The sequence below is a fragment of the Channa argus genome, chromosome 10, assembly GCF_033026475.1.
Source record: "Channa argus isolate prfri chromosome 10, Channa argus male v1.0, whole genome shotgun sequence".
Taxonomy (NCBI): domain Eukaryota; kingdom Metazoa; phylum Chordata; class Actinopteri; order Anabantiformes; family Channidae; genus Channa; species Channa argus.
Genome location: NC_090206.1, coordinates 16,281,996 through 16,302,393, shown reverse-complemented (window position 1 = coordinate 16,302,393; position 20,398 = coordinate 16,281,996). Strand labels below are relative to the sequence as shown.

Genomic DNA, 20,398 nt, shown 5'->3' with positions numbered 1-20,398 from the left:
CACGAGAACTGTATTGTTATCTACGGTGGTATTTCTGTAAGGCAGTGTGTCAATTCGCTTAACATGTAGCCGAAATAGCTCAGTTGGGAGAGCGTTAGACTGAAGATCTAAAGGTCCCTGGTTCGATCCCGGGTTTCGGCATTTTGATGTCATTACATACCATTGGCATTTTACTGCTAATTGTTTGTAGGGGGTATTTTTGCGTTATTATGCCAAACTTCCCTAAAGCAAAGTTATACCTGTCTCATTTTCGTGTAAAATAAATAATTAATACATACTAACTTAGAACTCCGTTAGCAATCAACATTGTAGTGGTTACAAAATTTCAGATAAATAACAGCTAAACAAATAAATAACAATTGCTGATTTAATTAAACATTAAAAACTAATAGACAGTGTTACACTGTTGTCAGGTATGCTCGCAATTGTCTGGTATGAATAGCCTATGTCATCCCGACCTCATTCGTTTGCATTTACCAGTAACAATAATCATTTTCGGAAGCAGTATATGTATGTGTATATACTGTATAGACATATAGCGGAGGTTTATATTGGAGGTTCGCCAAGTCGAAGTGTCCCTGGGCAGGTGGGAGGGTTGAGTCAGGAAGGGCGTGCGGCGTAAATAAAGAAGTGCCATATCAACGTGCGGACCAATCATCCGCTGTGGCACCCTTGAACTTACAGAATAAGCCGAACAGGAAAACAATTATAGTACACAATTAACTCAATAAAAAGCTGTTTTTTTGTAACTCCAAACACTGTAAGACCACAGTAGACTAATAGCTCCCCACTAATCTTTTACTGAGTAAGACAGTGGCTTAATTTACTTATCAAACAAAAAATCTTAACTGTCATATTTTACAGACTCTTTGGAGATGCTTCGTTATGATAGATACTAAGCCATGTATCACCATCAGGACTGCTATCCCTGAATTTGAGTTTTTTAGCTCACTCTGTAGTTTTAAAGCCTTGCTATATAAGATTCCGAAAGCTGAAGACACCTCTGCTTCTCCACTCCTAATTTGTCAGTAGCATGGGGGTATCTCCATACCAGTATCTCTTTTAGAGGAATTCCACCTCAGTAGCACCACACATTCCTTTTTTCCAGACTGTGGCAATCAAACCTGATCCCACTGGGGCAATTTAAAGCATGTACCATACCTAAAATGCAGTGACTCTCTTGGATGCGGAGTCAGGAATTTTTTTTATCTTTTTTGATTAGATGTTCTCAGCACCATCATTAATATGAGCCAAAAAAAGATATGTTGTTTAGTTCACAAATGTATTGTGAGTTTATATTTTGCTGTTTTGCTGAAAGCAAATTGGGAAAATTTGTTTATTTGTTTATTTTATTTGTTTATTTGTTTAAGTTTTTTGTAAAATAATCGTGTTAAGTTTTGACCCGACTAAATAATATGATTTATATATCATAAAAAATACAAAATGAATATATAAAATATAAAATTAAGCTCCAGCACATGCTGCCAGGCCTAAAATGTCGATTATTTTTATTGATCAGTGTCATCATCCAGAGAATTGATCATTTGCATAGTGATTTAATTAAATCATCCGCTACAGGAGCTGATCAGAGTTTATTTCGTCAACACAGACGTGATTACGTCATGGGGGGGGGGGGGTGTGAAGTCCTCATGATTTTTGTGCAAAGCGATGTATCACTCTACCTTCTTCCAATGTTTTGCTACTTCAAAACATTCAGTAAACAACTAGGTCGACTTATTGTGAAAATTATTGTTTTTGAATCATATTTGCCCATTGATAAGACAAAATGCAGTTCGGACACATTTACATAAGCTATTACGTTTATATTTGTTTTGAAATATCCTGGACCTTTAGAGTAATTTTAGAAGCTTATTTTGCCTGCTATATTTTCCAAGGTTTATTGTTTGCAGTTTACCGCACTAACGTGAAATAATACGTTTTTGGCTTTTGAAAAGTTTTCCATTTGCTAACATTTGCTTTTTTTTAAATCTATTAGCTAAATGATACATTTCTGAATAAGATTCAAGATTCAAACAACTTTATTGATCCCATGGGGAAATTGTGTTGCCTTGTTACAGCTGCTCTCTGTGTAGAAAGTAGAAAAGAAAGGAAAAGTCTTCCATCAAACCAAGACAAGTATAGAGCAGTACAAACTGCTGATCAATAAGTAAGAAAATACACAGCTATAGGAGTAAATTTAAATTAAATAGAAACAATACTATTTGTCCATTTTGACCATTTAGTTCCCCCGTTTTGTTAAACAGTTTAATGGCCACTGGGAGAAAGGATGTCCTGTGGTGAATAGATAAATTATTTAATAACGCTAGAGGATCTTTCCTAAATAAAACTCTCAAAAATTAGCATTTTGATCCAGTTCCCTCCTTGAATCTGTAAATTAAGTCAACTTTTTTACGTTCTGCAGAAACTTTAATGTTAATTCACACATCAAACAAATTGCGACTAGACTTATATAAACCGGTTTTGGACACATAATTATTTTCTCTAAAATACTTAGATTAATACCCAATTAAATCTATTTCTTAGAGGAGTAGTTGTAATTTTTTGCTTACTTCTGAGTGATGTCCATGTTAAGTGTCACTTCTACTTGTTGTGGACTACGAGCACGGTTTGTGGAACCTGCGCGGAGGGAGCCCTCTGTGTCTGCTCCTCCTCTTTGTCTACGTGACGCCAGTTGTGTAACGGCTCGGTCTCCGCCCTGACGTCTTTAAATACCCTCCACCATCGTGACCCGTTATACGGGAATGAACCGGAATGTCCTAATATTTCTGCACACTTTTTTACCTTCAGTGCTTAGTTTTAAATAATATGGAGTTGGACCGGCGGTTGCTACTGGCCCATTGCGCCACTCACGCCCTCTCGGTGGCGGCGGGCTTGCTGGTGGTCATCCCCGTGGCTCTCAACGGCTCCGCCTTCAAAGGCCGCTGCGCACTTTTTTCCACAGGGTACTGGACGACCGAGATCCGGGCCGAGTATACGGGACAGCTGGGAGACACCTCTCATCTGGTGGTAGAGCAGTGGGGCCCACCGGCCACCTGCCAGTTCGTCACATTTGTCGGTATTTTTACGGTTCTGTATGGTGCAGCGCAGGGCTGGAAGTGTCTGTTTTACCTGCACGGACGACACGACGAGTGAGTCCACTAACGCAACAGAAATAACACACACACACACACAAACACACAAGTTGTCGAAGTACTGCAGCCATGTGCAGTTTAGAGTACTTTACTTGATTCTTACTTCATTCTTCTTCGACATTGCTTTTATGGGGAACCGCTTTTACGAACGTTACACCAGTGAGTTTCTATTTGATTCACCCTCATTCATTTTGAGGCTAAGATGCCTAAAATCATTGGCAACATTAACAGTTTCTCCTACAAATATATTTGCTAACTTCCTTTTCTGCTAAAATGTTAGTTGGTATGGAGTCTTTTGACCTTATTGCATTGATAATTTTAAGTAAAGGTGACTATATTAATAATTCTACTGACCATTTCTTTTACTGTTGCAGCACTAGTGTCTTCAGCAGTATTGTACACTGGCAAGAAAAGATCTATAAATACCAAGATATTGTTGTATATTTATGTTGAAAGGAAAAGAAAAAAAACACAGAAAACAAGTTTACCATTCATCTGCAATATTGTAATCATCAGGTAAACCCTCTAAAACGTCAAATATTATCCACTACAGAACAACAACAATTTTCTACTTACATTCACATTCACGTTCACATTCCCAGGTGTAAAAACATCTTACATAAGTTCACGTCCAGCAAACTTATAATATAAGTGGTGATTAATCTGTCATTTCCAGTGTAGAACAAAAAATGGCCAAAATAAAATACTGTCTTTAGAAAGTTGTCAGTCTATATTTAGCTTAAGAAAGGAAGGTTACTCTTAATGTTATATAGCCAAGAAAATACATTTTTATTTAAAAGATGTACACTATAGTCCTCAGAGAGATGCTGCAACTGGATGCAATCAGAGAAGAACACACAGTGACAGTTGAAAAGCCCAAGTGCACATCTGGCCAAGAAGACAAGTGATTATGAGTGTTCTCCTTTAGAAACACATGCCTAACTGGTCCTGAATCGGCTGCATTGTTGAATAAAACAAAAAATAAAGCAATGTCCACAGACACTGTGCATAGGAGAGTAAGGCCAGCTGGCCTCATGAGAAGAATTGCCAAGGAAAAAACGCTCACTTTTGTCCTTTCGGCTTATCCCGTCAGTTCAGGGTCGCCATAGCAGATCATTGTCCGCATGTTGATTTGGCACAGTGTTTACGCCAGATGCACTTCCTGACGTAACCCTCCTCAATTTCTACAGGGCTTGGACCGGCACTGCACTGCTGGGGATGGGAATAAGGAAAAAACGCCCACTAAGTTTGGCAAATCGTAAGAAAAGGTTGCAATGGGCCAAGTTACACAAATACATAATTGATGACTGTAACTAAGTCCTGTTGACTGATGTGTCAAAGTTTGATGTGTTTGGATTGAAGCAAAGTACATGTGACAGAGGCCTATGTAAAGATGATAAATGCCTATTTTGCTCCTATTGAATGTACATTTGTATACATGCAGTAGTACATAATTATATATGATGACTCAAACAAAATGCAAACATTTCTTCATCCATCCAATTATTATCTGTAACCTCATATCCTGTGTAGGGTTGCTGGGGGGCTGGATCCTATTCCAGCTGTTATAGGGTGAACGGCAGGGTAAACCCTGGACAGGTTGCCAGTCTATCTCAGTGCCATAGAGGGACATACACAGACAGACAACCTTTCACACTTCCATTCACACCTTCAGGCAATTTAGAGTTGCAACACTCTCCTTAAATTTCAAAGACAGAAATTGTTTTACTTGACACCTTTAGTGTTTTTTTTCTATTTCTTAGGAATCAAAATAAGGGGGCAGCTGTAGCTCAGCTGGTAAGGCAGTCATCCACGGACCACAGGGTCAGTGGTTCGATCCCTGGTCCTAGCTATATGTCGAAGTGTCTAAGAATGGAAAAAGAACTGTGATATGCCCTACCAATTCTCAGATCCCAAAGCAATGTCTTCAGATGCACTGTTTTACCAAACTAACATAACAAAACCCAAATATACTTATTCAAGAATGATAGGACAATGTAAAACAGAAAATACATTTGTGGATCTAAAACTGCAGATTTGATGGCATTTTTATACTTTTTAAAGTTTGTGAAATTACTGTCAGAATAATAAGTTGCATAATAATTGTAGGTGTAAAGTAATTGTTTTAGGTTTTTATCACCTAACATAGTGTATGGTTTGTGATGAGTATTTTTTTTTTTGTACTAACACATGTGTTTCTGCTCAGCACCCTGTTTTCATCCTTCTTGACGGTGCTCCTGAGTGTGTGTATGCTTTTCCTGTCTGGAGGGGCCAGCATTATCTTGTCTCTGGGTCTGGTTTCTTGGTGTGACATTGTGACTGATCACAACACACAGCCTTATAGGTAAGTATGATATCGAACCTTACTTCTTCTTTCAAGAAGTTCTTGAAACATAAGGAATTTTCTCTGCATTTGCATAAATATGACATAAAATGTGATCAAATTTTCAAGATGCAAATTAAAAATAAATAAATAAATAAAGCAGTGGTTTAATGCTGTTACTAATACAGATAAGGATATGTTTTCAATCTCTATGCAGTATAAAAACGTGTCTTGTTTCTTACAGTAGCATTAACAAGTGAGCGTGATGCATGGTGTACTGTGAGCACTGCGGTGCACACCGATCAATCAATGAGCCATTTTTTTGAGTGTGGCAGGGTTCCTTTTTCATTCCTTCATGTCTGTTTTTGTTTAGCTGTGCAGAGGCCCAGTCTGTCCCACTTTACCTGGATGTGGACACCTCCTCCTTCTACGCAGAGCTCAGTCTGGCACAGGTAGGAGCATAATGTTTGAAGATATATAAACACAAAAGCTGGGTGCAATACACAGGTTACAGTTACTTTCCACATAGCCTCTGTTTGTACCTTGGCTAAATTTGAACTGATGACTAGAGTTGGAGTTTAATAGCATTTTATCAAATTCCAAACTAGTAATAAATCTGCTTATTCAGTCTGAAAGCTTTCTAACTAAAATAACTAAAATGTAAAGATTTAAATAGACAAACACGTTATGTTCACAATTTGAAATTCAACAGCCGATTTTATGAAATGTTCATTAAATGCATTGGACATGTGTGACATTCAAAATAAACTTTTAACTTAAAACTAACAAGAATTGTCATTGTTATTTTTGGTATTGTTAAAAACAGTAACTGGGTCAGTGTAGCTTCTGAAATTGACAGATCCTCTAGATCATGTGGAGTATAGTTCTGGCTAAAAATGACTGCTAGCTAAACAATTTTGAGTCTTTTTGAGTCTTTTGATAATGATAAATATATTCAGAGTTTTGTAAATCCATGCATTTTGCCAGCCTGAATGTGTGAAGTTACTTTTCAAATTGACTGCAGAGACATATTACTTAGTCTTGTGAAGTTTTCTGACTTCACCCACATTTGCTAATTTTTACCGTTTTAGCAACGTGATTGTAATCCTAGTTTTTGCCCTAAACACCCTTTAACAAGGTGTTACTTGTATGGGTTTGGTAATAGAATGGTAATAGAACAGAATGACTGTACAGCTGAGCTGACCAAGCTTGTAGTTGTTTAGTACAATTGGACACTATTAATATTAGTGTGGAATGTTAACTTAATGAACCCTGTTTCCTCAGGCATGTCTTTGGCTTGTGACAGCCCTATGGCTGGCACAGTCCATCCTGGCTTTCCTGCGACTGTACCACTCCCACAGCCAGCACATCGGCAGGCCTTGCCTTCCCCGAGAGAAGGAGCTGCTGCTGGAACACAGTCCATTTGACCGCAGCTCCCCCTCACCTCCACCGCCTGCAGCTATGCCCACCATCTTAGTCTAAATGAGAAAGTGTTAACACTTGTCTCCACAATCTAAATTAAGTTTAACCCTCTTTTATAAATGTTAACAGTATTGATCATTTCTTAATACTGCATAAAGAATGAGAACATTGCAGTGTAGTTTAGGAAATAATATTATGGCTATTTGCCTGACGATTTGCCTGCTATTTGCCTGAAGAAATTAGATATTAAATTACATAAATTATATAATTAAATTATATAATTTGTCCTCCAGCGGTGCTCTGACAAGTCTGTTGATTAACTGTACAATCTAAAATAAGTCACAATTCTTTCAGAACCTATTTAAAGGGATTGTTGTTCAAAATGTTTTTATGGCAAATTATGAATATGGTACTATCTATTTTCAGCTGATGTTTAAAAAAAATCTGAAAAATTATTATCAGTATGGCACTGAAAACCTGGTATAAGGCAGACACATTGATATGTTTGTTTACACTGTCAAATCTCAACAACCCATATTTTATTAACATTAGAACATACGCAACATACCAGATGTTGAAACTAAGTCATGTTACCATTTCATGGAAAATATTAGCTCATTTTGGCTGTAACACATCTAAAAAAGTTGAAAGAGGGGCAACAAAAGGCTGGAAAAGTGATTGGAAAAAGTTCCCCTCATCCCAGCCAAACACATCAGATATCATTGGAAAGGCCAGGTTGGCCTCTATTGAGCACACCAGGACTGAGTAAGGTACTTCAAATGAGTCAAAGGATATAGATCAAAAACCAATGTCCACAACAGAGGACATACATGATTAGGCTGGGTCTCAGGAGGCTAAATCCAATATCTATCTGGTTTTACTTGTTAGCAAACAAAGCTAACAACTGAGGCTAATTTAGACTATGTTAAAATGTTGGAGCAACAGGTTTTCTGGTTCTTCTGTTCTTTTACCATTTTATGTCTTTGCTTTTTGTGTATGCAAGAGAAAAATATAAATGCAGTATTTTGATTAAATTATGAAATAATGTAGACCGACATAACTGATACAAACAAATGCCATTTTAATTTATGGTGTGCAGATTAAGTATGAATGGATGGATTAGGAGGGAAAACTGATAACATTTTCAAATATATATTTTTAGATGTGCAGCAGACTGAATATGTTTCTTTAGTTCAGTTTGTTTTAAAGGAAATTTCTTCAGAATATCACTTAATGTTGATGATTAAACAGTACAGGAGTTCACTTTAAGATAAACTATTTGAACCTAGTAGTTCTACATATAATTGCCGCAATTTGGGACTATTTTTAACCCTTTGCTGGGGACAGAAAGGGATTTTATAGGAAAAATGCATTTGAATAGCTGAAGTAGAAGTATTAAATAATGTACAGTAATAATTGCTACTGCTTCTTCATGTGACTTAAACACAACTTTATGAATAAAGTGTAAGGCATTTATTCACAAAGTTGATGAAACCACAAGCAGCCAGATGGTGTTTTTTTATATATTTAAAATGCTTGGATATTTTGCACAGTGTCCTCATCTGGGAAAATTAATTTTTAAGTGTAACATTTAGATGTAGCACTGAGATGCTTTTATTGTGAGGTATGATGTGGTGAGAGAGTGACTGAGCCACCATGTACAAGAAACAGGCTCACTATGTGAGTGTGACCTGCATGTTCTGTTCTGTAACCGAAAAATTGCTGATGGCCTTCTCTCTACTTGTGATGATTTTAATTATGATGCTGTTTGTGTTGACACAGCTGCTCTCTGGGTGTTAATGAAGCAGTCAAATCTTCTCCAGTGATTCATGGAGTCTGTAAAGTACAAGTAGGGGCTAAACTTCACATTGAGGGAGATTAGTGTGGAACCCAAAAGAGTCAGTCAGGAGGGAAAAACTAACTTTGTGGAGTTTGAAAGAGAAAACTCAAATTGTTTCTTAAGTTTTTCCTGATTTTACTGACTGAAGCGGTTGTTATGACACACAGACAGCGGAGTAAAAAAACTGAAGTACAGAGAGATGACAACATTATTAGGTGAAATGTATTAGAACATGAAATGTTTTTGTATTATAACTGACAAACTGGTTTTTACCTATTTGTGTTTGTGGTTATTCACATTCATGGTTTTGCATTTGTCTTGTTTGTAGAATAAAAAGTGTACCATTGTGAAAGAGTTTTGTCACATATACACATATACACCAAAGTAAATTAGTTTTTACTGATTGATGACTACATTTCTTTATTATTAATCTGCTGATTATTATACGTTTTTAGAATATTGTGAAAAAATAGTCCAAGATTACTTGGTAAACATGTTTATATTTGTTATTATGTGTTAATTGATTATTCATACAGTTTATAAACAAACTTTCCATTGAAAGTGCCTAAATTTGATGTTGTCAAATGCAATTCCATTAATTCCCAAGTCCAGTACTTAATTATTTAAGTCTCTTAATAACTATCCATGTTAATTACCCATTTAGAAACAGCTGGTGTAGTACCACTTCTTGCCGTTCTTGTGGCACTAGAGAGTCAGACGAATGTGTAATGTGACAAAAAAATAGAGCCAATGAAGAAGTAACGAGCCAATCACAGACCGAAACTTCACATTGAAGAGCTGTTATGAGCCACACTACTGGTTTGTTATTGTACTTTATTTCTTTAGTGTTTTTATGAAGCAAGCGACAACTTAAAAGAGAAGAATTTATACTCACACGCTAACAACAATGAAGCTGGTGGACATTAAAAAATTTAAAGTGTCGGAGCTGCGGTCCAGACTTAAAGAAATCGGTTTGGACACTAGGGGACTCAAAGCAGAGCTGGTGGGAAGGTTGTGGTCTGCGTTAGAGCCGGAGCAAAGTGGAAAAGATGGTGAAACGGAGGTAGAAGTACAAAATTCAATTTCAGTTCCAACGGAAGAAGTGGCGGTCAGTGCTACGTCCTCACTGCTGACAGAAGCTGGTGTTATTGCACCGAGTAAAGCTCCAAACGGTACTAGAGAGTTCAGCGACGCAACAACACAGACTGACACCAACGTAGCAACACCAGAGCTGGTGTCCCAGTCTGGTTCAGAATCGGTAAAGGGTAACCAGGCTCCTGAGAGAGGAGAGGACAGCAGAGTCCTGCCCTTAGACGAGATGGGCAGAGGAAGAGCTTTCTACGAGTTCAAGGAGGAGATACGATACAAACGGTAATGCAAGCGTCAATGCATATTATTGTAAAGAAGCACACACAGAGGAGATGGATCAAAGACTGCAGCAATTAAGGCAACAGACGTGATTGCCAAGATTTCAGGTGATCCCTGAAGGTTCACCAAGTTGCTGGGGGAAGATTTTTAAGAGGCCCTTAATACAGTTCAGTTTCTTCATGCCCCAGATTTCAAATTGTGGCAAATACCATTAGACTTTGTGATGTATAGTATGTAGAGGGTTCATTGTTACATTAAGGGCTTTAGATGTAAGCACAAAGATATGTAAAATTTATAAATTAAATATTTCAAAAAAACATGGTTTCTAAATTTCCATAATCTTTGAATATAATAATAGTAATAATAATAATATTAATATTAATAATAATAATAATAATAATCCGTTTTAATTATAGGCGTACAGTTAAAGGCAAAAGAAGAATAAAATACAATAAAATTTAGATAAACCGTAAAGGTCACCAAACAGATACAAGCAAAGTAAAATAATTCCAATAAAAGATAATAAAATACAATAGAAAACAATTAAACGTAGACAACTGTCACAGCATCAATCGTCAATGGCATCTGTACAGACATCTTAACAGGCCCGCCACTCATAGATAGTAGGAAAGTCTGAACAGATAAATTTTGAGCAGGGATTTGAAGTGTGGGAGTGAATTTATATTATGAAGGTCAGTGGGGAGGAAGGTCAGCGCGAGCATTTAAGTTATTGAGTTGGATAGATGAATGAGATCTGAAGTCATATGGACAAGGTCGGCGAGGTTATGAATGGCCTTATAATTAAATAGCGGTATTTTGTAATGATTGTGACATGTAATAGGAAGCCAGTGGAGTTGCTGCAGAAAGGTTAATTTTTAATTTTGTGACATGTTAATTTTCTTGTGATGATGCGCACTGCCGAACTCTGTAGAAGTTGGAGTTTTTGAAAGTTTTTTGGGGGAAAAGAGTTGCAGTAGTTGAGCCTAGAAGTGACAAGATTGTGAACCAGTATGGCAGTGGTATGAGGTGTGACGGAGGGACTTAGGAGGTTGATGCTGCGAAGATGGAAGTAGGTTTATCACCTGATTTTATTAATGTTGGAAGTAAAGGCAAGTGTGCTGACACCCAGACTCTTAACCTGAGCGAAGGGAGAGATAGAGAAATTGTCAGTAGAAAATTTAAAGCTGTCAGGTTTGGTTGAAGTAGATTTGGTGCTAATAATACATTTCTGTTTTATCATTGTTTAATTTGAGAAAGTTGCATGTGAGCCAGGATTTTATATCAAGGAAGCAGTCAATTATAGTTATGTTTCATATTTGACCAAACACCTACTGTACTCAATCTGCAGCTTCTCACCAGACCTAAACTGAAATTGAGTGGTTGCTTACATAGATCTATCATATAACAGATGTGTTTATATTTTTTAGTCTTTAGAAAAAAGGTTGGAAACCACTTTCTTTCTGTATTTGTATTTATTATTCTTTATTCACTATATGTCTTAACTATTCCAGTTGTATATCAGAGACATCTGTGATAATGTTCAACCATGAATGATTTGAATTATTGTTTTTAAACAGTTTGGATTTAAAACTGTCCTGAAATGTAAAAGTCTTAAAAACATAAAAACCTAAAATCTAAACCTAAAACATAAAAATCTTCTTGGGCTTTTTTCACATTTAACTTGTTATAAAAAAGGTTTATTGAACTGTATGCATTTGTTTTCTTAACCAGAGCCAAGTCACCACAGCCTCCGCTAATGAGAGAAGCAGATGCAGAGGATGAAGATGATGATAAAGTCAGATTAGATCTATGTGAGTCTTTTTTTTTGTAACCCATAAGAAAAATCTTTGGCCTTTTCAGGGGTGGGCACATAAGAGTGTAATTTAGTAATGTATTATCAGCTAATGTACTCACTATAGTTGATATAGTTTTTCAATAGTTTTTATAAATTTAACATCTACAGCAGTGCACACAAATTTTTAATTTTACTGTTGTTTGAACAGATGGCAGTCACCTCCACTTTGAGATAGGTCCTGATGGATCTTGTGGCCATCCCCGGTTCTGGGCTCACTTCCCCTCACTGTGGTCAGGATGCAGGCTCACCCATGGGGTGCTGCAGGGCAGGGTGGGCTTTGAGGTGAGGCTGGAAAGTAAGTTGTTGCCTACACAGCTGGAGAAACAAGGAATCATGGAGCCCTACGGTCTGAGAGTGGGGTGGTCAGTGGCCAACACCTCTCTGCTGTTGGGTAAGGATAATGATCATTATTAGGTTTATTTATTCCTGTGTCCCATAACAATCTATTTAAACAGACGCACGTTTTGTACAGATGTTTTTGTTTTTGATTAATGTCTTTAATGGTAACGTGCCCCTATTTTTGTCTGGTTTTGAATCTGCATCACATCAGGTGAGGACGAGCTCTCTTTTGGTTATGATGGGCGTGGTAAAAAAGTGGCAGGTGGAAAGGAAGAAGATTTTGGAGAACCCTTGTCAGTGGGTGACATTGTTGGCTGTTATGCTGTGAGTTACACTTTTCTAGCCTTTATATTCTTTGGGATGCAGTTTTAGCATTTTCTCTAATCTAACAGTGATGTTTATACGTCTATACCCACAGTCTTTCTCCACAGATGATGCCATTCAGCTCTTTTTCCACAAAAATGGTCGTTTCATTGGTGTGGCCTTTTCCTTGGATGCCACAGTTCTGCAGGGTCGTCCTCTATTTCCTCACATTCTCTGTAAAAGCTGTTCAGTCAGATTCTTCCTGGACCCCACAGCTCCTCCCTGGTACCCCTGTCCTCCAGGGTTTGCACAACTAGCAGCTCTCCCGATTAGCCAGAGGGTGTGTGCCACGTTGACCCCTTCTTCTAGATCACAGTGTGAGGTGAGAGATAGTAACTGTGTTTCCATCCTAAGTATGTCTCTATTACTTTATTTATAAATTCAACACCAACATAAAACATGTATTTAAACTCACGCATCCAGTTGAGTGAGTATTTAGTTCAATATTTCCTTGATCCACTCTTCATATTTTGTTTGTGAAACGTGTTTCAAATTCAGAAAGGATAACAGCAAACTATTTCTGCTTAGAAGTAGTTGTTACATATTAAAGCATTTTGCAACATTTTGAATGTTTACTAAAAAAGTCAGATAATTGGATGTGTTTTCAAACATAGATAACATCATTAGTGAGTTTTGTTTTGAATTAGCTCCAAAAGATCATGATTGTAGAAATAAGTGTGAACTCTGTACACTTTAGCCAATTGGTTCAATGTGAAGATCATTCAAAGCTGAAGCATGGTGTCCAAGTTGAATTATTGTGTTATGATATAAAAGAAGAACATTCTTTGGCTATTTCACAGTAGGCAACAAGCTGAAACAAAGGTTTGATAACAGTTCAAAATTAATTACGCCTGACAATGCAGATGTGTTAGATTTAAAGTTTGCCTTTTTTCCAGGTATTATTGATTGTGGGTCTTCCTGGATCTGGAAAGAGCCATTGGTCAAGGGCCCACATAAAGTGCCATCCAGAGAAACAGTTCAAGCTCCTGGGAACAGAGGAGCTGCTCGCATGTATGATTGTCAGTCAGACCTTTCATCTTTACTTTAATGTTTTTATTCATGTTCACAGATAATGTTCAAGTTCGGACCTACTCTTCTAAATATGTTTGGTGTGTATGTGTGTTTAGAGTGGTGGGCAGAGGGACAGCAGACTGCAACAGGCCTCTCAGTGTCTAACTCATTTAATCAAGATTGCTGCTCATACTCCAGGAAACTACATTCTCGACCAGGTAACTTGACACTTAACCCAATTTTTGTGTATTCTGTTATGTCTCATTAGCAATTACTCTGCCCATAATTTCTTGGTTAGTCTTAAATTTCAGAGAATAGGGAAAAAGTCTATCGTAATTTCACAAAGCTCATTAACATTACAATTGCTTGGTTTATCCATGAAATAGTGGGTTTAGTGAATTTCAAGAAAACCAGTGAGTATTGACAATGGATTTTTTTTTCTTCTAAAATGATTTCATAGTGTTATTCATTTAAGTCTTGTCATTAACTAATTTAATAATCATTAGCCACAGCATTTGCTAGAGAACACAATGTCAACTTAAACCCTAAACTATTTTCCAAGTGTCACTGTAAAGTCACTTATATTTTAACATTATTGTCAAATGATGCACATAATACTTCACAGTTTTTCAATCAACATTTTCTTTTGTCTACTCTATTTCTCTATTCTCTATTTCAGTGCAACATCCTTTTCTCTGCACGGCGCTACAAGCTGCAACTGTTCGCAGGCTTTAGACGGCAGGTGGTGGTTGTCTTTCCCTCACAAGATGAATGGAAGAGACGACTACTGCAGCACCAGATGAGCGACGGGGAGCAAATCCCTGAGACCGCCCTCCTAAAACTCCAAGGTCTGATCCTGCATGTTATAGGATGGATAACTTCTAAGGGATTTAATAAGAAAATGACTCATTTCAAAAAAGTAATATAGGGTAAATTGTTGTTGGCAGTTGATTTGAAACTCATCTTTGCATGCCCATAATTTATGTTGTGTCTCAACTCCTTCCCAGTGAGTTGTAGGCTCCCTGAGCAGCAGACTGAACCGCTGGAGGAGCTGCAGTATGTCGAGCTGCCTCATGAACAGGCACATATGCTCTTGCAGGAGTATAAAGAAAAGGCTCGCAGCCTGCTGCCTCCAATGCCCAAACAAGAGAAGAAGAAACCCCGACTTCATAAAAAAAGACCCCACCCTCACAGCCCTCAACCCTCACATAGCATCCAGTGGAGTGGAATAAATGGTCAGCATGAGAAACTGTGGACAATATTTTGCCAGACTTAATGTTTTATCATGTTAGTTGATGGGATTTTTCTTTTCTGTAATTTGTAGCGTGGAACAACATAAGACCTGGTGCACAGCCATGGAGCCAGCAGCCAAAATATGTAAGTACTATGCAGCTTGCAAATCCTACAAAACAGATACCTTGTTGTAACATAATTTTTCTTGAGTAGGTTGCTTTTTCATTTGCTAGGGTATATTTTTGCAAAATTTCCTAGTTTGTCTTAGAAGCATGCAACAATGCTGTAATACTGGCCAGTATTAGACAGTTTAGACCAGTTTAAGCCTGTCTAGTGAAACCAACCTCTGCTCTATGTGACCCTGCAGCTCAGCTAGTTAAGAGCTAAATGGCACAGTAGCATCCATATTTAATTTTCCATTTGTGTTGTTTAATTCCAGTGGAACGAGGCTTATCCCAACCCAGGCTACTACTGCAGCAGAGACTATGGTTACAGTGGTTATGAGGGTTACTGGTAAAGAAACCTGAAGAAAAGGAAGGAAAAAAAAAAAAAAAAAGATGCTGCTACCAGGTGCTGGTAACTTCAGGAGCACTACGGAAATCAGTAACCTCTCTGTTTTGATTAAAGAGAATTAGTATTTTACTGTTTTTCTAAATTGAACATAAAAAAAGTTTTTATTCAAAATATTACTTTATAGTTTGATTTTATTACAGTGTACAAAAATACAGTATTTTATCTAGTTTTAGCATTAATATTGGTCAGATAATTTCAAATCAAATCAAAAAGTTAATAAAGCTAAGATGAAAATGTTAATCTTTGTGTGTGTACATTTTATAATCTGGTTCATTTTCTGGAGTCGTCATCTGGGGGTCACATCAGGTTTCACTGTCTGGTAAAGCAGCACGGCTCCTTTAGCCGAAGGACACAGCTCCAACCACAGAGGGCTGCTCTTGTCCAGCTGCAACAGCTCCTACAAAATACTCAGACAAATGCAGACCTAATGAATTATGATTTTAATATCTTTACATTCAAAATATTTATTCAGGCATTTATTGTGTTTGGATGAAAACAACAAGGCTCACTTCGGTGTTGTTCTGCACACAATCATACATGTGTAACTACTGTATATGAGGTGTTCAAATACAAGTCCCTCTGCCAGTTTTCCCAAGTGTGCATGAAAGGTGGAATAAGAGAAAGATATTCAATCTCTAAAAATTCCAATGCTACGTGCCCAAAACCAACACTCGCTGGCCACTTTTAGGCACACCTGTTCAACTGCTCATTATACTATCAACCAATCACTTGGCAGCAACTCAATGCATTTAGGCATGTAGACATGCCCTAAAGACAAATCTGCTGAAGTTCAAACTAAGCATAAGAATAAAGAAGAAAGGTGATTAATGTGCCTTTGGATGTGGCATGGTTGTTGTTCCCAGTTCTCTGTTAGAAAATGTCATGTTCATGCCAGAGGTCTGAGGAGGGTGGTCAGACTGGTTCGAGCTGATAAGAAGACAATAGACCATCTCTGAACACACAATACGTTAAACCTTCAAGCAGAGGCACTACAGCATCAGAAGAGCACACTGGGTGACACTCCTATCATTAGTAGAGTCACAATTTGGTGCAAACAACTTAAACATAAACTCATCCTGTTTGTAGCACTAGTTTACACTAGTGGGTGTTGTGTAATGGTGGGGGAGATATTTTCTTGGCACACTAAAAATGAGCATAGTTTTAATGCCACAGCCTGAGTATCGCTGCTGACCATGTCTGTTCCTCTGTGAACAGTGTACCATCTTCTGATGGCTACTTCTAGAATGATAACGTATCATGGCAGAGAGCTAAAATTATCTCAAACTGGTTTGTTGAACATAGTAAATTCACTGTTTACCTGTGATAATAGGATAAATGACATCTTCACTGTATAACGAAGTTGTTCAACTTGGGCAATAAAAGGTGTTATATTCATTCTACATAATATTTTCAGGTAAAGATACCATTTAATTATTCTGCATTTAAAGCTTGGTATGACACTTTCAGCTGGTGGAGTTTTACAATTCCTATTTCTAGGCCCTGTATTACATTGTCAGATATTTTCTACGTTTAGAATAATTGGAGCATTTTATCAATTAAAAAATCTACCGCATATCGGTAAAATAAACCAAAATTCTTTTGTCTACTTAAGAATAAACACAGTTTTCACAGTCAACCTTTATTTGCACAGTCTGACTCTGATAATGATCCGGCTGACGCTGGCTACTTATTTAAAATGCAGGTGGGAGGGATTTACAATGGTGTGTCACTCGTAAATGATCCAAATCAGGTTCCACTGAAATTTTAGTCTGAAATAATCTAGATTCGCACCACAGTCTACCTCTCACGTCTGTGGGCAGCAGTTTTCTTACCTGTTTGCTGACAAAGATGATATTTGTGGATTCGTTTGCCTCTGCTCCTCCTTTCCAGTACAACGTTCTGACTTCATCAGATGTTAATGAGCATCTGAGGACACACACATACATGTTACTTTACGTTACATACTGTATTCTTTTATCAGTTGCCTGATTTAATTTAAATTTTCTGTTTTTTTTTTAATCTTTGCAGTTTTTACTCTGTAACTTGGTCGGGGCTCTCTTGCAAAATAGTTTATCCTCAGTTAAACAACCCTAGTTTAATATGGTTAAATTAATTTAAAAGTTTGTCATGAGTATGGTTTATCTTGAGGAGTACAGAGTCATTCTCTTTCCTAAATGTAAGACCGCTTTCTACATTCAAGATTTTACTATTGTATTTGATAGTCTTAGTTAAAACTTGCAATGTTGCTAATAAGTTTGTTTCAAAAAGAGTTTAAATAACGAGAATGTTTCCCTGTTTTTAACATAACCTTTTTCCATCATCACTGGCACAGGTTTGTGGCGATTTTAATATCATGGACCTCTAAATACCCATACATTTGCCATTGAATTTCTGCTTAACAGGGATAAAACTACGGTGTCTCTGAAGTGCAAAACACAGCCAAATAGAAACAACAACAATTACATCAGAACAATACCATGAAATTTTTGTAAGAGACTGAATCAGACAGTGTTTTGTGTAAATGTGTGTTACGGAAACACTTCTTTAAGACACTTTTATGATACGGTGGTGATAAGGATCAAAACTAAAAGTACCGAACGTAGAACTCAGCACTTGGTCTTCCAGCACTGGTGTGATTCAGAGCGATGCCCATTAGGACCGGCTTTCCAAGGGAGCTCAGGGGAATATTTACCTGGAGATAGACAGAGGAATGGCCATCTATATACTAATTCAGTGTTGACAAGAAGGAAATTAACAGTGTACATTCTGAGGACCCCACCTCGTCTCTTATCTCGGCACATACAGACAAGAACAGCTCCGAGACAACCAACTGGGGGCTCTGCTGCAGCAAGATCATGCTGATCTGGTCCTCAGACACTGCCTTCCCCAGACGCTCACACACCACCTGAGGAAGGCAGTTATGGCATGAAGAGCACATCAGGCTTATTCGCTACATAAACTTTACAATATTGCTTCACCTTTGGCTCTGGGTGACCTCCTGGGATGTCTAGGAGTCCCCCTGCCTCTGCCACCTTCTGGCTCCTCCTGATCAGCACCACCTGTCCATCGTTTGTACACAACACGGCGCCCACACCTAAAGGCTGAGACAGTAGTGCCAGAGCATCACTGAACTCCGCTTGCCCGCGCTGACGTAGCTCTTCAACACGACAGGACCAGTTTGTTCCCAGATAGTCTTTGTAGCAGGTGAGGCCGAGCCTCAGAGTGAGGAGCCATCCCTTTTCTGTCTCATGTATTGAACTGGTTCTGTTCTGAGCAGCATCGTGCAGAAGACCAGCATCACACTGATCCACTATACAGTCCAGGGAGGGGACCTGGGATGAATGTGTGCAGGGTGAGTTTTTTGGACAAAGAGGTGATGGTGAGGAACATTTAGGGGAAGCCAAGAAGAAAGAGTGCAGTCTGAATTTGGCCCCATTGAAAAGCCATGGTTCCTTGGACAGCCGGTCTTTCCAAACTTCCTCGATATGACACTCCAGAGATGGATCTGTCTGCCTGTTAAATCTAAGGAAGGAAAAGTGCAAAAGAAAATTATTAAAGTTAGGTTTTATCTAATGTGTGACGTATCAATAAGATGCCCTAAGTCATCAAGAGTCGGCAACAGTAGGTAAAGTCATTTATATTGTGAGTCATTAGTGATCTAAACTTTGACAAGCCATAGTTTTTAAAGGATTTCAGATATGCAAATCTATTGTTTGAACCCATTTCAGAGGCGTTATTATGACCCTACCTTTCAGAAAGCTCCACCTTAACTTGAGACTCCAGCAAGCCCCTCCAGGCTGCACAGTGCAGCAGCACAGACACCTCAGGGTCCGTCATCTCTCACTGACGATTATCACCCTTCAGTCACACAATGGCAGTTTTGGAAAGTCACTTTTATTTATGATACTCACACACATACATAACACATCTACTGGTCACTCACACATATTAAACCAACCCTATATCCCCGCATACATATATAAATAAACAATACTGCAAAACAACAAGGTTTGCAGGCACAGCATTTACTGTATAATATGCAATGGTCCAAGCAATTAATTAATATTGATTAATTAATATTATTAGTTAATGACTTTTTTAAATACCTATTTGTATTAACAGCTGTAGCCCTAGAACGTTTAATATACACGTTTAGTTATGAAGGACGACATAACGCATCAGTGAGACAAACTTGGTTGTGTCCGTAGGTTAGTTCAACATTTCAAACATGCATAATGGATCCATGCGGCTATGTGACAATCTTTCAGGCCCTCCTGACGATTAAACACTGACAAAGTGATCACACACTAAGTCAGAATCCCAGATTAACATGTGAAACCCTAATGTCCCGAGCCTTTTGCAGCGTGCAATATTACTGCAGCCTAGACAAAGTCATAATTTGTTAAACCCGGCCATACACGTTGTTTATCTTACCTCAAGGAGAAAGTATGTGTACAAGTGTACGGCTTCCACTTCCTCTTTTTTAAAAACAGGGTAAAATTTGGTCATTATCACCACTCAGTGGCTGAGAATACCAACTGCAGGGCTCTCAATATTTCATGCATTAAAATTATTGAGAGCTGTATATATATCAGCGCATTTTAAAACATGGTTAAATGTTTAAATCAGAAAGTAACTGGCGTGGGGAAAAGCCTCGGCGGTGACACGCAAGCAACCTACCCATTTTCAGATTTGTACGTAAATTCTTTTGTGTAGCCAGCTAAAATGATGTAGTATTTAGGATGTTGTGATTAACTCCTAATCACAAATTTCCATTGATATTAGAGTTGTGGGATTTCAGCGTGTGTTTCTTGAAGTAATACGTTTTGTTTTTTCAATTTCATTTTCTTGGCCGATAGCATAAAAAATGTCATCATTAACCTGCAGAAATAGTGGAATCATTTATTCTCTTAATAATG

At 37.9% G+C, this 20,398-nt stretch overlaps 3 protein-coding genes and 1 non-coding gene across 6 annotated transcripts; 3 read left to right on the top strand and 1 right to left on the bottom strand.

The window, feature by feature from the left end:
- Positions 1-68: 68 nt before the first annotated feature.
- trnaf-gaa (transfer RNA phenylalanine (anticodon GAA)) lies at positions 69-141 on the top strand. Its single transcript has one exon. It is a non-coding gene; the product is annotated as a tRNA-Phe (tRNA).
- Positions 142-2,673: 2,532 nt separating this feature from the next.
- On the top strand, positions 2,674-9,140 carry zgc:153018 (Transmembrane protein 179-like). Of its 2 annotated transcripts, XM_067517694.1 has the most exons (5): positions 2,674-3,149; positions 4,343-4,420; positions 5,359-5,496; positions 5,849-5,927; positions 6,760-9,140. In XM_067517694.1, exons 1-5 carry the CDS (start codon positions 2,827-2,829, stop codon positions 6,955-6,957), a joined length of 816 nt encoding a protein of 271 aa, XP_067373795.1. In that variant the 5' UTR covers positions 2,674-2,826; the 3' UTR covers positions 6,958-9,140. The 2 variants fall into 2 exon arrangements, with proteins under 2 accessions (XP_067373795.1, XP_067373796.1); XM_067517695.1 differs by lacking the exon at positions 4,343-4,420.
- Positions 9,141-9,504: 364 nt separating this feature from the next.
- On the top strand, positions 9,505-15,567 carry si:ch211-107m4.1 (heterogeneous nuclear ribonucleoprotein U-like protein 2). The gene is made up of 11 exons (XM_067517689.1): positions 9,505-10,108; positions 11,837-11,916; positions 12,109-12,351; positions 12,511-12,623; positions 12,718-12,984; positions 13,559-13,681; positions 13,790-13,891; positions 14,353-14,521; positions 14,681-14,908; positions 14,998-15,050; positions 15,346-15,567. The coding sequence occupies exons 1-11, from the start codon at positions 9,645-9,647 to the stop codon at positions 15,421-15,423; spliced, it is 1,920 nt and encodes a 639-aa protein (XP_067373790.1). The 5' UTR covers positions 9,505-9,644; the 3' UTR covers positions 15,424-15,567.
- A 25-nt stretch (positions 15,568-15,592) lies between these two features.
- On the bottom strand, positions 15,593-19,972 carry nudt22 (nudix (nucleoside diphosphate linked moiety X)-type motif 22). 2 transcript variants are annotated; one of them, XM_067517693.1, is made up of 7 exons: positions 19,914-19,972; positions 19,228-19,337; positions 18,458-19,001; positions 18,259-18,384; positions 18,074-18,171; positions 17,312-17,405; positions 15,593-15,903 (listed from the first exon to the last, which is right to left on the bottom strand). In XM_067517693.1, the coding sequence occupies exons 2-7, from the start codon at positions 19,314-19,316 to the stop codon at positions 15,877-15,879; spliced, it is 978 nt and encodes a 325-aa protein (XP_067373794.1). In that variant the 5' UTR covers positions 19,317-19,337; positions 19,914-19,972; the 3' UTR covers positions 15,593-15,876. The 2 variants fall into 2 exon arrangements, with proteins under 2 accessions (XP_067373794.1, XP_067373793.1); XM_067517692.1 differs by having other exon boundaries at positions 15,593-15,876.
- Between the last annotated feature and the right edge of the window lie 426 nt (positions 19,973-20,398).

Excerpts from the sequence above, each read along its gene's own strand:
- zgc:153018 (XM_067517694.1), top strand. The coding sequence starts at position 2,827 with ATGGAGTTGGACCGGCGGTTGCTACTGGCCCATTGCGCCACTCACGCC. Across the intron at positions 4,421-5,358 it reads TTGGCAAATCGTAAGAAAAG|CACCCTGTTTTCATCCTTCT; the intron begins GTTGCAATGGGC and ends GTTTCTGCTCAG. Across the intron at positions 5,497-5,848 it reads CACAACACACAGCCTTATAG|CTGTGCAGAGGCCCAGTCTG; the intron begins GTAAGTATGATA and ends GTTTTTGTTTAG.
- si:ch211-107m4.1 (XM_067517689.1), top strand. The coding sequence starts at position 9,645 with ATGAAGCTGGTGGACATTAAAAAATTTAAAGTGTCGGAGCTGCGGTCC. Across the intron at positions 11,917-12,108 it reads TAAAGTCAGATTAGATCTAT|ATGGCAGTCACCTCCACTTT; the intron begins GTGAGTCTTTTT and ends TTGTTTGAACAG. Across the intron at positions 13,682-13,789 it reads AGCTGCTCGCATGTATGATT|AGTGGTGGGCAGAGGGACAG; the intron begins GTCAGTCAGACC and ends ATGTGTGTTTAG.
- nudt22 (XM_067517692.1), bottom strand. The coding sequence starts at position 19,316 with ATGACGGACCCTGAGGTGTCTGTGCTGCTGCACTGTGCAGCCTGGAGG. Across the intron at positions 17,406-18,073 it reads AGTGCTGAGTTCTACGTTCG|ATGCTCATTAACATCTGATG; the intron begins GTACTTTTAGTT and ends GTGTGTCCTCAG. Across the intron at positions 15,877-17,311 it reads TCATCTTTGTCAGCAAACAG|GAGCTGTTGCAGCTGGACAA; the intron begins GTAAGAAAACTG and ends AGTATTTTGTAG.